Source organism: Stenella coeruleoalba (genome assembly GCF_951394435.1).
Source record: "Stenella coeruleoalba genome assembly, chromosome: 6".
Lineage (NCBI taxonomy): Eukaryota > Metazoa > Chordata > Mammalia > Artiodactyla > Delphinidae > Stenella > Stenella coeruleoalba.
Genome location: NC_137151.1, coordinates 102,025,378 through 102,042,539, shown reverse-complemented (window position 1 = coordinate 102,042,539; position 17,162 = coordinate 102,025,378). Strand labels below are relative to the sequence as shown.

At 39.6% G+C, this 17,162-nt stretch overlaps 1 protein-coding gene across 1 annotated transcript in view; it reads right to left on the bottom strand.

The window, feature by feature from the left end:
• CPS1 (carbamoyl-phosphate synthase 1) overlaps positions 1-17,162 on the bottom strand; it is a 348,188-nt gene that overhangs the window by 19,022 nt on the left and 312,004 nt on the right. Inside the window, exons 38-40 of the mRNA XM_079924871.1 lie at positions 16,869-16,944; positions 11,145-11,222; positions 8,609-8,716 (exon numbers count right to left, since the gene is read on the bottom strand). Coding sequence (XP_079780997.1) covers positions 8,609-8,716; positions 11,145-11,222; positions 16,869-16,944 — 262 coding nt within the window. The remainder of the gene's footprint in view (positions 1-8,608; positions 8,717-11,144; positions 11,223-16,868; positions 16,945-17,162) is intronic.

Below are 17,162 nucleotides of genomic sequence, written 5' to 3'. Positions count from 1 at the left end.
TGGTCAGAAGGAAACATGTTCCCTTGCAGAGAGGCTCTGCATGTCACATATAGGAACTCCTGTATCCAACCAGAGATAGAAGGTACTCATGCAAAGAGAGAGCACTGACTGCTGGAACCAAGAGTTCCTCATTCATTACTCTTACAAGAGTGGTTCAGCAACTTAGTCAGTTATAAAAGGAAGCAGAGTCCACGACACAATGAGCTCTGAGAGATTTGGAAAAATCTGAGTTCTTGAGGTCATTTATCCTGATATAAAAAATTGAAGTACATTTGAAAACCCAGGATAGTGTTCCTTTATGTTGCTGCTGTTACAAAGCACCCTGCTACCTTCACATTCTAGAACAAAGTAAGACCTTCAGAATTCAGTCCAATGTACAACTAGCCAGACAGGCCTGCCTAGATTCTGATGGCAGGATTATTGGAAAGTCTCACTAAAAAAGCTAAGCCTAACCTCATATACCAGAAGACTAAAGGAACATCCCCAAGTTACTTAAGATGACAGAGAGGGACCTTCAAGATGGTGGAAGAGTAAGACGTGGAGATCACCTTCCTCCCCACAGATACATCAGAAATACATCTACATGCAGAACAACTCCTACATAACACCTACTGAATGCTGGCAGAAGACCTCAGACCTCCCAAAAGGCAAGAAACTCCCCACGTACCTGGGTAGGGCAAAAGAATAAAGAAAAAATAGAGACAAAAGAATAGGGATGGGACCTGCACCTCTGGGAGGGAGCTGTGAAGGAGGAAAAGTTTCCACACACTAGGAAGGCCCTTCGTGGGCAGAGACAGGGGATGGTGGGGGGGGAGCTTCAGAGCCAGAGAGGAGAGCGCAGCAACAGGGGTGCAGAGGGCAAAGCAGAGAGATTCCCACACAGAGGATCGGTGCTGACCAGCACTCACCAGCCTGAGAATATTGTCTGCTCACCCGCCGGGGCAGGTGGGGCCTGGGAACTGAGGCTCAGGCTTTGGAGGTCAGATCCCAGGGAGAGGACTGGGGTTGGCGGCGTGAACACAGCCTGAAGGGGCTAGTGCGCAACAGCTAGCCGAGAGGGAGTCCGGGAAAAACTCTGGAATTGCCTAAGAGGCAACAGACCATTGTTTCGGGCTGTGAGAGGAGAGGAGATTCAGAGCACCGCCTAAACAAGCTCCAGAGATGGGCATAAGCCCCAGCTATCAGCGCGGGACAGCAGAGACGGGCATGAAACACTAAGGCTGCTGCTGCAGCCACCAAGAGCCTGTGTGCAAGCAAAGGTCACTATCCACACTTCCCCTCCCGGAAGGCTGTGCAGCCCGCCACTGCCAGGGTTCCGTGATGCAGAGACAACTTCCCTGGGAGAACACACAACACGCCTTAGGCTGTTGCAATGTCATGCTGGCCTCTGCTGCCGCAGGCTCACCCCTCATTCCGTACCCCTACCTACCCCCGGCCTGAGTGAGCCAGAGCTCACTAATCAGCGGCTCCTTTAACCCCATCCTCTCTGAGAGAAGAACAGATGCCCTCAGGCGACCTACACACAGAGGTGGGGCCAAATCCAAAGTTGAACCCCAGGAGCTGTGCGAACAAAGAAGAGAAAGGGAAATTTCTCCCAGCAGCCTCAGGAGCAGCAGATTAAATCTCCACAATCAGCTTCATGTACCCTGCATCTGTGGAATACCTGAATAGACAACAAATCATCCCAAAATTGAGGCGGTGGACTCTGGGAACAACTGTAGAGTTGGGGTTTACTGTATGTGACTGACTAGTTTTTGATTTATACGGTTATCTTAGTTTAGATTTTAGTGCATGTTGACACTGGTAGATTTGTTTATTGGTTTGGTTGCTCTCTTTATTATTTTTTTAAATTTAATAATTTTTTTAAAATTTTATTTTAATAACTTTTTACTTACTTTATTAAAAAAATTTTTTTTCTTTCTTTCTTTTTCTCCTCCCTTTTCTTCTGAGCTGTGTACCTGACAGGGTCATGGTGCTCTGGCTGGGTGTCAGGCCCGAGTCTCTGAGCTGGGAGAGCTCCCAGCCCCACGTAATATCAAATGGCAAGAGCTCTCCCACAGATCTCCGTCTCAACACTAAGACCCAGCTCCACTCAATGACCAGCAAGCTCCAGTGCTGAACATCCCATGCCAAACAACTAACAAGACAGGAACACAACCCCACCCATTAGTAGAGAGGCTGCCTAAAATCATAATAAGGTCACAGACACCACAAAACACACCACCGGAAGGGGTCCTGCCCACCAGAAAGACAAGATACAGTCTCATCCACCAGAACACAGGCACCAGTCGCCTCTACCAGGAAGCCCACGCAACCCACTGAATCAAACTTACCCACTGGGGGCAGATACCAAAAACAACGAGAACTACGAACATGCAGCCTGTGAAAAGGAGACCCGAAACACAGTAAATTAAGCAAAATGAGAGGACAAAGAAATACACAGCAGATGAAGAAGCAAGGTAAAAACACACCAGACCAAACAAATGAAGAGGAACTGGCAATCTACCTGAAAAAGAATTCAGAATAATGAGAGTAAAGATGATCCAATATCATGGAAAGAGAATGAAGAAAATACAAGAAATGCTTAAAAAGGAACTAGAAGAACTAAAGAGCAAACAAATAATGATGAACAGCAAAATAAATGAAATTAAAAATTCTCTAAAAGGAATCAATAGCAGAATAACTGAGGCAGAAGAACAGATAAGTGACCTGGAAGATAAAATAGTGGAAATAACTACTGCAGAGCAGAATAAAGAAAAAAGAATGAAAAGAATTGAGGACAGTCTCAGAGACCACTGGGACAACATTAAATGCACCAATATTTGAAATATAGGGGTCCCAGAAGAACAAGAGAAAAAAAAGGGAATGAGAAAATATTTGAAGAGATTATAGTTGATAACTTCGTTAGTATGGGAAAGGAAATAGTCAAAGAAGTCCAGGAAGCACAGAGAGTCCAATACAGGATAAATCCAAGGAGAAACACGCCAAGACACATATTAATCAAACTATCAAAAATTAAATACAAAGAAAAAATATTAAAAGTGGCAAGGGAAAAGCAACAAATAATATACAAGGGAATCCCCATAAGGTTAACAGCTGACCTTTCAGCAGAAATTCTGCAAGCCAGAAGGGAGTGGCAGGACATATTTAAAGTGATGGGGGAAAAACATACAACCAAGATTACTCTACCCATCAAGGATCTCATACAGATTCGACAGAGAAATTAAAACCTTTACAGACAAGAAAAGCTAACAGAATACAGCACCACCAAACCAGCTTTACAACAAATGCTAAAGGAACTTCTCTAGGCAAGAAACAAAAGAGAAGGAAAAGACCTACAATAATAAACTCAAAAACAACTAAGAAAATGGTAATAGGAACATACATATCAATAATTAACTTAAATGTAAATAGATTAAATGTTCCAACCAAAAGACATAGACTGGATGAATGGATACAACAACAAGAACCATAAAAATGCTGTCCACAAGAGAGCCACTTCAGACCTGGGAAACATACAGGCTGATAGTGAGGGGATGGAAAAAGATATTCCATGCAAATGGAAATCAAAAGACAGCTGGAGTAGCAATTCTCATATCAGACAAAACATATTTTAAAATGAAGACTATTACAAGAGACAAAGAAGGACACTACATAATGATCAAGGGATCAACCCAAGAAGAAGATATAACAATTGTAAATATTTATGCACCCAACATAGGAGCACCTCAATACATAAGGCAAATACTAACAGCCATAAAAGGGGAAATCGACAATAACACAATCACAGTAGGGGAATTTAACACCCCACTTCCACCAATGGACAGATCAACCAAAATAAAAACAAATAAGGAAATACAAGCTTTAAATGATACATTAAACAAGATGGACTTAATTGATATTTATAGGACATTCCATCCAAAAACTACAGAATACACTTTCTTCTCAAGTGCTCATGGAACATTCTCCAAGATAGATCATATCATGGGTCACAAATGAAGCCTTGGTAAATTTAAGAAAATTGAAATCGTATCAAGTATCTTTTCTGACCACAATGCTATGATACTAGATATAAATTACAGGAAAAATATCTGTAAAAAATACAAACACATGGAGCCTAAACAATATGCTACTAAATAAACAAGAGATCACTGAAGAAATCAAAGAGGAAATCAAAATATACGTAGAAACAAATGACAATGAAAACACGGTGGCCCAAAACCTATGGGATGCAGCAAAAGCAGTTCTAAGAGTGAAGTTTACAGTAATACAGTCCTACCTCAAGAAACAAGAAACATCTCAAATAAACAAACTAACCTTACACCTAAAGCAATTAGAGGAAGATGAACAAAAAAAACCCTCAAAGTTAGCAGAAGGAAAGAAATCATAAAGATCAGATCAGAAATAAATGAAAAAGAAAAATGAAGGAAATGATAGCAAAGATCAATAAAACTAAAAGTTGGTTCTTTGAGAAGATAAACAAAATTGATAAACCATTAGCCAGACTCATCAAGAAAAAAAGGGAGAAGACTCAAATCAATAGAATTAGAATTGAAAAAGGAGAAGTAACAACTGATATTGCAGAAATACAAAGGCTCATGAGAGATTACTACAATCAACTCTATGCCAATAAAGTGGACAACCTGGAAGAAATGGACAAATTCTTAGAAAGGTATAACCTTCCAAGACTGAACCAGGAAGAAATAGAAAGTATGAACAGACCAATCACAAGCACTGAAATTTAAACTGTGATTAGAAATCTTCCAACAAACAAAAGCCCAGGACCAGATGGATTCACAGGTGAATTCTATCAAGCATTTAGAGTAGAGTTAACACCCATCCTTCTCAAACTCTTCCAAATTATAGCAGAGGGAGAAACACTCCCAAACTCATTTTACGAGGCCACCATCCCTCTGTTACCAAAACCACACAAAGATGTTAAAAAAAAAAAAGAAAATGACAGGCCAATAAACGCAAAAATCCTCAACAAAATACTAGCAAACAGAATCCAGCAGCACATTACAAGGATCATACACCATGATCAAGTGGGGTTTAGCCCAGGAATGCAAGGATTCTTCAATATATGCAAATCAATCAATGTGATACATCGTATTAAAAAACTGAAGGAGAAAAACCATATGATAATCTCAATAGATGCAGAAAGAGCTTTTGACAAAATTCAACACCCATTTATGAAAAACACTCCTCAGAAAGTTGGCATAGAGTGAACCTCCCTCAACAAAATAAAGGCCATGTACGACAAACCCACAGCCAACATCATTCTCAATGGTGAAAAACTGAAACCATTTCCTCTAAGATCAGGAATAAGACAAAGTTGCCCACTCTCACCACGTTTATTCAACATAGTTTTAGAAGTTTTAACCATAGCAATCAGAGAGGAAAAAGAAATAAAAGGAATCCAAATCGGAAAAGAAGAAGTAAAACTGTCACTGTTTGCAAATGACATTATACTATACATAGAGAATCCTAAAGCTGCTACCAGAAAACTACTAGAGCTAATCAACGAATTTGGTAAAGTAGCAGGATCCAAAATTAGTGCACAGAAATCTCTTGCATTCGTATACACGAATGATGAAAAATGTGAAGGAGAAATTAAGGAAACACTCCCATTTACCATTGCAACAAAAAGAATAAAATACCTAGGAATAAACCTACCTAAGGAGACAAAAGACCTGTATGCAGAAAATTATGACACTGATAAAAGAAATTAAAGATGATACAAACAGATGGAGAGATATACCATGTTCTTGCATTGGAAGAATCAACATTTTGAAAATGACAATACTACCCAAAGCAATCTACAGATTCAATGCAATCCCTATCAAACTACCAATGGCATTTTTCACAGAACTAGGACAAAAAATTTCACAATTTGTATGGAAGCACAAAAGACCCCGAATAGCCAAAGCAATCTTGAGAAAGAAACACAGTGCTGGAGGAATCAGGCTCCCTGGCTTCAGACTATACTACAAAGCTACAGTAATCAAGATAGTATGGTACTGTCACAAAAACAGAAATATAGATCAATGGGACAGGATAGAAAGCCCAGATATAAACCCACACACCTATGGTCAGCGTATCTTTGATAAAGGAGCAGAGAATATACAACGGAGAAAAGACAGCCTCTTCAATAAGTGGTGCTGGAAAAACTGGGCAGCTACATGTAAAAGAATGAAATTAGAACACTCCCTAACACTATACACAAAAATAAACTCAAAATGAATTAAAGACCTAAATGTAAGGCCAGACACTATAAACTCTTAGGGGAAAACATAGGCAGAACAGTCTATGACATAAATCACAGCAATATCCTTTTTGACCCACCTCCTAGAGAAATGGAAATAAAAACAAAAATAAACAAGTGGGACCTAATGAAACTTAAAAGCTCTTGTACAGCCAAGGAAACTATGAAAAAGACAAAAAGACAACCCTCAGAATGGGATAAAATATTTGCAAACAAAACAACTGACAAAGGATTAATCTCCAAAATTTACAAGCAGCTCATGTAGCTCAATATTAAAAAAACAAACAACCCAATCCAAACATGGGCAGAAGACCTAAATAGACATTTCTCCAAAGAAGATATACAGATTGCCAACAAGCACATGAAAGAATGCTCAACATCACTAATCATTAGAGAAATGCAAATCAAAACTACAATGAGGTATCACCTCACACCAGTCAGAATGCCCATCATCAAAAATCTACAAATAATAAATGCTCGACAGGGTGTGGAGAAAAGGGAACCCTCTTGCACTGTTGGTGGGAATGTAAATCGACACAGCCACTATGGAGAACAGTATGGAGGTTCCTTAAAAAACTAAAAATGGAACTACCATATGACCCAGAAATCCCACTACTGGGCATATACCCTGAGAAAACCATAATTCAAAAAGGGTCATGTACCACAATGTTCATCGCAGCTCTATTTACAATAGCCAGGACATGGAAGCAACCTAAGTGTCCATCGACAGATGAATGTATACGGAATATGTGGCACATATATACAACGGAATATTACTCAGCTATAAAAAGAAATGAAATTGAGTTATTTGTAGTGAGGTGGATGTGCCTACAGTCTTTCATACAGAGTGAAGTAAATCAGAAAGAGAAAAACAAATACCGTATGCGAACACATATATATGGAATCTAAAAAAAAAAAAAAATTTTTTTGAAGAACCTAGGGGCCGGACAGGAATAAAGACGCAGATGTAGAAAATGGACTTGAGGACACGGGGAGGGGGAAGGGTAAGCTGAGACGAAGTGAGATAAACACCACCAAATGTAAAATAGACGGCTAGTGGGAAGTAGCTGCATAGCACAGGGAGATCAGTTCCGTGCTTTGTGACCACCTAGAGGGGTGGGGTAGGGAGAGTGGGAGGGAGATGCCAGAGGGAGGTGATATGGGGATATATGTATACGTACAGTTGATTCACTTTGTTATACAGCAGCGACTAACACAACAATGTAAAGCAATTATACTCCAATAAAGATGTTAAAAAAATGTACACAAATAAACATGTGTTGACTGATTAAAAAAAAAAAAAGATGACAGCCTCAAAGAAAACACCTAGCATGCATATTGAGTACTGAGGCAGAGTCATTATTACTGGAAAGGTCTTTAAAGCAGTGGTTCCAAAAGAGGGTTTGAAAGAGATATATCATAAGGTACTATTTGAGGTGAGGGTAAGGGCAGACAGTGAAAGCATCGGTTCTGGAAAGTTCTCACGTGCCTGCTGCATACCTCCTTCTGAGAAACATTGCTTTAGATGCTGCTCACCTGTAAGTGGCCCAAACATTAGAATCATCTGCAGCGGTAGTTATCCAAATGTGGTCCCCAGACCAGCAGCAATAGCATCACATGGGGACTTGATAATAATACAAATTCTGGGGGCCTGCTCAGAACTACAGATTTAGAAACTGGGGAGGAGTCTTGTAACCTGTATTTTAACAAGTCTCCCAGGTGGTTATGATGCATACAGTTAGAGAACCACTGCGCTAGCATACAACCAAATGGGCTCTGAAGGGCAGTGAAGGAAATTGTCATCTTTAAAATACCCAGCAGACTCAGAGGAGGAAGTTCCCCTCAAAATTAAATTTTACCTGGGGCATGTCCTACTGCTACCTAGTTAACAAAATGTTTTTAATGGGATTCCCTGGTGGCACAGTGGTTAAGAATCCGCCTGCCAATGCAGGGGACACGGGTTTGAGCCCTGGTCCAGTAAGATCCCACACGCCACGGAGCAACTAAGCCCGTGCGCCACAACTACCAAGCCTGCGCTCTAGAGCCCATGCGCCACAACTACTGAAGCCCACGTGCCTAGAGCCTGTGCTCCGCAGCAAGAGAAGCCACCACAATGAGAAGCCTGAGCACTGAAACAAAGAGTAGCCCCCACTTGCTGCAACTAAAGAAAGCTTGCATACAGCAACGAAGACCCAACACAACCAAAAATAATAAATAAAATAAATAAATTTATAAACAAAAAGAGAAAATGCATAATAAAAAAAGACCCTTCACAATCCAGCCCCAATTAAAAAAAATGTTTGAAATCTTTCTCCCCTTCCACTTTTATTTATAAATGATGACCTTTTCAATGGCTCCTTGGCTGATGGTTTGTGTGGGCAGCATCAGAGTAGCATCTCCTGAGTGGACGCCTGCATCCTCCACGTGTTCAGAGATGGCATGGGAGATGACCTGGCCAAAAGAAGATTTGCAAAAGAAGTGTCAGCTCTTCTTCAAAGAATCTACTGCCTGACCCATCCCCCTAATTCTAACAGATGCCTCCAGCATTGAGCAGTTTCTTTGCTAAGTCTCTGATGAGTGGAGTAGAAAGAGCTGCATAGGTAGCGTCACCAAGCCTCCCTGTGCAGTGACAGATCACCTCTAAGGGCAGCTGAGAGTGTCTGAAAGCTTACCTCCCTCTTCCATTGATTAGAATAGTTATTAATACCAGGAAAAGAAGGCAACTAAGCCAACTCATAATGACTTTTAAAAATGGATAGGAAAATAAAGCATTTGGGGGGCACTGGAGATAGCTTTATCTTTTCCTTCCAGGTTAAGTTTTAAACACTGGAAAAGAAAAGATGGGAGAGGTCAATATCTAGCTTAGGTAAATGTCATAACTTAGATGGATCAGAAAGAAAATGGAAGATCTAAAGATCAAGAGATCTTTATCAGCCCCACACTCTAACCAACTGAGCTAACTGGCCACCTACAAGAGATCTTTAAACTGAAATTTGAGACAGGAAGGAAGCAAGAGGAAAATATTCTTGTCCTCTTTGAGAGGTAAGAAAACCAAGGCAATATAAGAATAAATAATCCAGGTACATGTGACTGCTATGTGACCAAGTCAGGATTTTGAACACTTATCTGTCCGATTGCAAAGTTTATGGTCTCAACCACAATAACCTGAATGTTAACAGTATGTGTGTCTTTGGAAAATGATAAAGCTGAGAGTGGGGGAGAATAATTGGGTGGCTGTAAAAGACTTAAATAAATTACAGTGAAGATTTGTTTATCAGATTTATAGATGATTTAAAGCAGAGTGACATTTGAGTCCCAGTACTCCTGCTGTCACTTATGAGTTCTGTGACCTGGGTGAGATACTTTATCTCCTTAGCCTTGGTTTCTGGGAAGATAGGAATAACAATGGTATCTGCCTCACAGAATGTTTGTAAGGATGAAACAGAACACATAAACAGTGCCTGGCATGATATTTAGTGCAGAGTAAGCGCTCAAATTTTTTACACTGTCTAGAAATGGGGAGGCAACACCTCACTGAACTCTGAAAAAAAGTTATATGTCTGAAGTACTAGGTCCACTTCTGAGTGTGACTGTTTAAAAGTTATGTGAATAACCTGGAACACTTCCAAAAGAAGGAGTCCAGGATGATAAGCAATGGTCAAGGTCTAAGAGAATCTTAGGGCAGGAGCATATCCTAGCAAAATGGAACCAAATCAGGCCAACTGACCAGCATTACTTTACCAGCACAATATGTGAAAAAACATAAATATCTGTAGGCCAGTCTTACATTCTCCACTTCCACATTGGTATGATCACATTCCTCTTATTTTATACCTCAGTCTCAAATACATAAATGTTCAAGTGGGAAAGAATATACATATGCTCCATAACTCTGGAGGCCATAACTCAGGTCAGGGATGAAAATTCTAGGGCAGCAGATCTTAGTTCAAGAGAAGGAATATATTGGATGTCCAAGAAGTAAAAGCAAAAACAAAACAAAACCATATATATATGTCATCTTACAACTTTTTATGCTCTGTATAACCAAGAGTTAAACAGAAAGCAAATGACCACTTTCCAGGGTTGCTGTGGAGAAAATTCTCATCCTTGGGGAGTAAGGGGTTGAAATAAATGATATCTAAGGGTGCTGAAACTCTAGATTATAGGATAAGAGGTCATCCTTACTATATATATAGTATTTTTTTGAAACAACCTTTATTTGAACTGTTAATCTGGAAGAGAGAAAAAAAAAAGACCAAAACAAAGAAACAAAAAAAGCTTTAACATGCTTTATTAGTACAACTTGAAAACTAAAGGAAAGAATTCTTATACTTTCATTTCTTCCTGAAGTTTGAGGCATTCATTGTATTAGTGATACAAGATGTGATATGGTAAGCCAATTTTATGTTATTATCTTTACCCACCCTACTCTGTTTAGTTTTGCTTTTATTAACCCAATAAAAAGGAGAAGGATGGAAAAATCAAGAGAGAAGAAAAACTAGGGATTCAATTAGGAACTTCAGAAAGAAAGGTACTGGATGTTTTTCTAATATCCATTGAAACAAAAAAGGAAACACCAAGACAAAAGAAAATGAGAGAGAAAATCTATTCAAAAAGAACGAGTACAGGATGATAATTTTTAATATCATCAAAGAGAAATTCTAACAGTATGAAAAGCAGAAGATATGAGACCCATGACACATCAACTGAATTGTCAGTGAAATGGAACAATTTTTTTGACTGAGCAGACTTGTCCATTATTTTTAGAGACCTGTTTTGTAGAAATCACGAACTCTAATCTGAGTTAACATTTCTAAATTGCCAAGAAAAAAATTCTGATGGGAAGGCAGGAAGAGGGGGTGGGAGATAAAGCACTTACTCTTCCATCTCTGCCAACAGCATCCATTTCCACTTCCCGGGCCCCCTCAATAAATTTTGTCAGCACCACTGGGTGTTCCTGTCACCGAGGAAAACAGAAGGGCAGAAACTTTAGTTGAAATTACATGTATGGGGTCAAGTAAATCGTGTACCTTAAGTCAGTACCACGGCAATACTTGAAAAAAAAAAACAATGCTCAACATACTACACAAACTCATTAGCCAGTTTGTTTGGTAAGAACACGGTCATTCTCTGCTAACAGTGAGGAAGAGGAAATCTTTCTCCAATTTTCAGTTCTCAGTGAATTGAACATGAGTTTTGAAATTTCAAACATCGACTTCTAGGTGAGTTAGAGAAAAGAGGAGGCTAAGGAGAGGGCAGAATGAGGTTGCTTTTCTGTCTCCAGAGTTATAAATAGCTCTCTATTTTATTTATAATTATATATCAGTATTGGTTCAGGTTTTTCCTCTCTTCCTACACTTATCTTTTCTAAGCACTACAATGCCCTCCGTTAGTTCTCTGTATGAGAATTGTGAATGAACTTAGAAGGAGAGCAGCATTTTGTTTCAGTTTTATTAGGCCAAAGATGGAATTATTTACATGGAATTGACATACTTTAAATCACTTCTAAAGTGTGACATTTGTGACTGCAAAATCAAACATTTTTCTGTATAAATCTTAAAATGTTCTCCCTCTCTCAGCTGTTTCAGACCCCTTATTATTCTTGATGTTCTTCCCACACTCAGCTCCTTCACGACAGTGCTGCAATGCCTTCCGCAGCTTGATCACTAGGTGCTTTTCCAGACTAAAAGAAGTGGTTGAATGAAGGCCTCCAGGGTTTAGGCATCTCTTCTCCCCTGCCCCAGGCACCAGCAACCGGCACCACTTGCTGTTTTCTTACCAGACCCTGTCTTTACCTGTCTCCATGCCTCTCTTCCACAAATGCACTCCACCTTCTCTCCTCAGCTTCATCTTTCAAATTTCAACCCATGCTTCAAGGCCTAGCTTCAATGCCACCTCCTCCCTGAAGGCTTCTCTGAACATGTCTTTTTGCTCTGAACACTAACTCCTTTTGGCCACTACCTTGGAGTTTATCATCTTATGCATATGTGTTAAATATATCTAAAATACAAGCAAAAATAAACAAATGGGACCTAATTAAATTCAAAAGCTTTTGCACAGCAAAGGAAACCATAAACAAAACGAAAAGAAAACCTACAGATTGGGAGAAAATATTTGCAAATGATGTGACTGACAAGGGATTAGTCTCCAAAATTTACAAACTGCTCATGAGGCTTAATATCATCAAAAGAAGCAACCCAGTCAAAAAATGGGCAGAAGACCTAAATAGACACTTCTCCAAAGAAGACATACAGATGGCCAAGAGGCACGTGGAAAGATGTTCAACATCACTAATTATTAGAGAAATGAAAATCAAAACTACAATGAGATATCACCTCACACCAGTCAAAATGGCTATCAGCAAAAAATCCACAAACAATAAATACTGCAGAGGGTGTGGAGAGAAAGGAACCTTCCTACACTGTTGGTGGGAATGTAAATTGGTACAGCCACTATGGAGAACAGTATGAAGGTTCCTTAAAAAACTAAAAATAGAGCTACCATATGACCCTGCAATCCCACTCCTGGGCATACATCTGGAGAAAAAGATGGCCCAAAAGGATACACGCACCCCAATGTTCACTGAAGCACTGTTTACAATAGCCAAGACATGGAAGCTACCTAAATGTCTATTGACAGATGAATGGATAAAGAAGATGTGGTATATTTATACAATGGAATATTACTCAGCCATTAAAAAGAATGAAATAATGCCATTTGCAGCAACATGGATGGACCTTGAGACTGTCATACTGACTGAAGTAAGTCAGACAGAGAAAGAGGAATATTGTACTATATGCCTTACATGTGGAATCTAAAAAGAAATTATACAAATGAGCCTATTTACAAAACAGAAACAGACTCACAGGCTTACAGAGCGAACTTATGGTTACCAGGGGGGAAGGATGGGGGGAAGGAATAGTCAGGGAGTTTGGGATCAACATGTACACACTGCTGTATTTAAAATGGATAACCAAAAAGGACCTACTGTATAGCACAGGGAACTCTGCTCAATGTTATGTGGCAGCCTGGATGGGTGGGGAGTTTGGGGGAGAATGGATACATCCATATGTATGGCTGAGTCCCATTGCTGTGCACCTGAAACTATCACAACATTGTTAATCGACTATACTCCAATATAAAATAAAAAGTTAAAAAAATGTAATATATCTTATGTCCTTTAACAGAACATTTTAAATAGAAGTGAATTTTGTAAAAAAATTCAAAATAACCAATGTCTCAAGCCATAAATAAGCTTCTCTCTTCTTAAATTTATTATTAAATGAAGAAATTTCCCCCACTTCCTTTTCTTCAAAGTCCTATCGGACATGGAAAATTTTTTTCATCTCTGTTTCTCTTTTTTAAAATATTGGATGTTGACTGTTGGCAGGCCTGGTAGAGCTGTGTTGAGACTTACGTGGGAATTTTTCCATATATTATAATAACAATATAACTGCAAACAAAGATAAAGTTTAACAGCTGTCTTAGTCTCTCTAGTCCAGCCTAAGACAGGGGTTCTTGTTCAAGTGATATACTGAGGGAGTGAGAAAAGCAGGATGGGGCAGCAGGAAAAAACTAGGAAGTTCGTGGTCTCAGTGGGGACTGGATTTGGCCTTACCACAGAGGGAGCTCTGAGTTGCAGCACAGAGTAAGTCCCATCTTAAGGCAAAGGGCAGTCACTGTCCAGCATTTTGAGCGTGGTAGTAAGGTGAGGTATCTTGCCTCCTGGCTGACAGAGGCTCCCATTTGACTGAGAATAGTTATCCTGAGAAGTACAGCTAGGAGGTGTCATCAGCTACCACAGCAGTTGGGGGATGGGTGCCCCCACTGGTAAAGGGATCTAAGGGGGGCAACAACAGCATCCTCCATCCTGGCCAATTGAACACATTTATGAAATAGCCCTTAATATGTTGAGGAAGAAAATTTCTTAATACATTTCAGTCTTTCAGCAACATTATATACATTGTTGGCCCTCTTAAAGCACTTCTTTCCTTAGGTGTCCATGATCACCTTTTCATATTTCTTTCTCAGGCTCCTTTGTGGTTCTTTCTTCCCTGCTCAGCCATTAAATGCCAGTACTCCTTTCATCTCTGTCTTAACTGTTCCTTTTCCTCTATACTATCCCAGGTGATTGCTTCCAATCTCAAAACTTCAATTACAATGATACGCTATTGACTTCCAAATCTATATCTACATCTCTGTCTTTAGCCACGATCTTGATCTTCAATTCCAATTCTATGTAACCCTCTGCTTTCAGAACATCTCTACTTGGACTTCTCACAGGCATCTCACATTCAAAAGGTCAAATATTACATATATGATTTCCCCCTCTAAAATTCCTCCCTGAAGTGTTCCTTGTTTCAATAAATGGTACCACTGTCCATCCAGCTGTCTAAGGCAGAAACTCAAGAATCATCTCTTATCCTCTCTCACCCTCCACCTCCATCCATTCACAACCTCAATACACATTCTCAATATTTCTAGAACACATGCACTTCTCTCCATCTTTACTACCATTACTCTGATCCAAGGCACTGTCATCTCTACCCTGAGCTATACAACAGCCCCTTAACCTCCTCCCATGAATTCAGACTTGTCCCAGATTTTACTCTCTATACCATAGAAGAGTGATCTTTCTTTTTTTAACTTTCAATTGCTCTTTTTTTTTTAGTTTAAGTATAGTTGATTTACACTATTGTGTTAGTTTCAGGTATGCAGCATAGTGATTCAGTATTCAGAAAATATGACTAAAATCCACCTCAGTATATAACTGACAAGGTTCTCTTTATCTGCTCCTTGTCTTTCTGCTTTCTACCATCGTTATAATCAACACTCCTCACCATGTTTGGCAGCCTAGCCATATAAGTGAATGCTTTATCAGTTTCTAGAAACTTCATGCTCTTTCTCAGCTTCAGGCCTTTACATATGCTGTTCTTTCTTCCTACTCACACACAATGTAAACCTTTTAACTCTGAATCAACCATTTGGAATCAATTTAAAAGTCCCTTCTTCAAGGACTGGACCCTGATACTTTTACACTCTCCTTCAACATCATGTATTTTCTCTATTGCAATGCTCATCATATTTAATTATAATTATTTGATGTCTGATGTCCCTAGTAAAGAGAGTCCTCTGTGAGACTATCTTTTCATGAATGTAACCCCTGATACTGAGAACAATGTCGTTATATAGCAGGTGCTAAATATGAATGGATACATAAATAGATCAATGATTAATGGGGGCTAGTTTTACTCTAGATTCACTGAATTGAGAATCTCAGATTCTGCTGTAGTTTGATGGGGAGACTTGAACCAGAAGTACTCCATTAAGACACCTCTATTATAAAACTTTGGCCCTGTAAGGATTCTATCCACCTGCTAGCAGAAAAAAAATATTTTAAAAATATTCTACCAAGTAGAGGCCCTATAAGATACACTGTCCCAGACAGAGAACACCTGCCTCATCACTCACATGAGACCAGCTGGGTCAGGCTGCTGGTTTCTCAAAAGATGAGTGTGGCAGGACCCCTTGCAGGGAGTGAGATAGAGAAGAGGACAGTATCTCACTGCAGAGCACATTAATGAAAACTGGCCCTTTGGAGAGAGTCCCTCCTCAGTTATCTGACTTTCACACAAAAGTGAATTCAAAATCCACTTGGTTTCTTTTTTATACTCTGTCTCTTCTCACTCTTTATCCTTATGCACTCTTTTCACTGACCAAATTTCCTTGGGGAGCAACTGCCATGCAGAAACGAAGCCCAGCTTCATGTGTGCAGGAACAGTCCATGCTCTTTATTCCTCTTGCAAATGCCTCTGATTTCACTCTTTGGCTCCCTCCAAACTCCACTTGCCTAACATCAAACTCTTCTCTATGAGTTGTGTTTTCTCTCTCTCTCTCCTTTTTTTTTTTCTTTTAGCCCTATCTAGCTTTTGAAAGCTTTTAAAAAGAAAACATTACTTTTATCCTCTACAGTACAAGGTCTGCAGATCAATAACCCCACTGGGTAAATCTTAAATGGATTACACTCAGGTAACGCCGAAGGAGAAAGTAAAGGCTGGGGCGGTGGAGAAAGCTGGTTGAGTGAACACAGAATTATAAACATTTTTATTAACTTACAAATGGAATGTACCAAAATGAAAAAAATCAATAGGTGAGTGAGGGGATTTACTATTGAAGTTACAGGATTGACTAAGGCAAAGAAAGGCTCTCCAGGTGTGAGAATTAAAAATCAGGGAAGCCTTCACTTGTGTGTGATGACAATGCTTGGGCTGCCCTTGAGGCTGGGAATCCCATGGATAACTTGACCAGCATCTAACTCATTAACAGACAAGTTTGTGCTTATGCAGCCTTGCTCTTGGAGACTAAAATCGTATAAATCTCTGTTCTGATCAAATATTCACTGGTCTTCCTCTTCTTCCACTAACCCTAAGGATCCAAATATAATTAAATGCATATGTGTTTTCTCATTTCTATATTTCGGACTATAATGGGTAGAAGAAAAAAGGAAAAACATCATAACATCCTGTGCAAAGAAAAACAACATAAAAACAAGGTAGCAATGAACAGAAAAGGTAAAAGTCACCAGAAGGAAATAGGACACTACCTGAGAGACTCTAGTGGCCTCCTCTAGGAATTTTTTCATCTCATCCTCGGAGAATACCACATTCATGGCAGACCCACTGGGTAAGGAGGGGGAAAAAAAAGAGGTCAGTTTCTTTTACCACTTCAGAAGTAAAGCATGCTAGAATTGCTTCTCAGAACAGTTCCAGGCAACCTCTAGTTCCAGACTAGGCTAAATAAGAAGGTGTCTCTTTCTACATTGAGACTTTATGTAATCAACAGGACAATCAACCAAAGTAAAAAGTCCCCAAAGTTGGGGACGAGGAAGGGGGGTGGG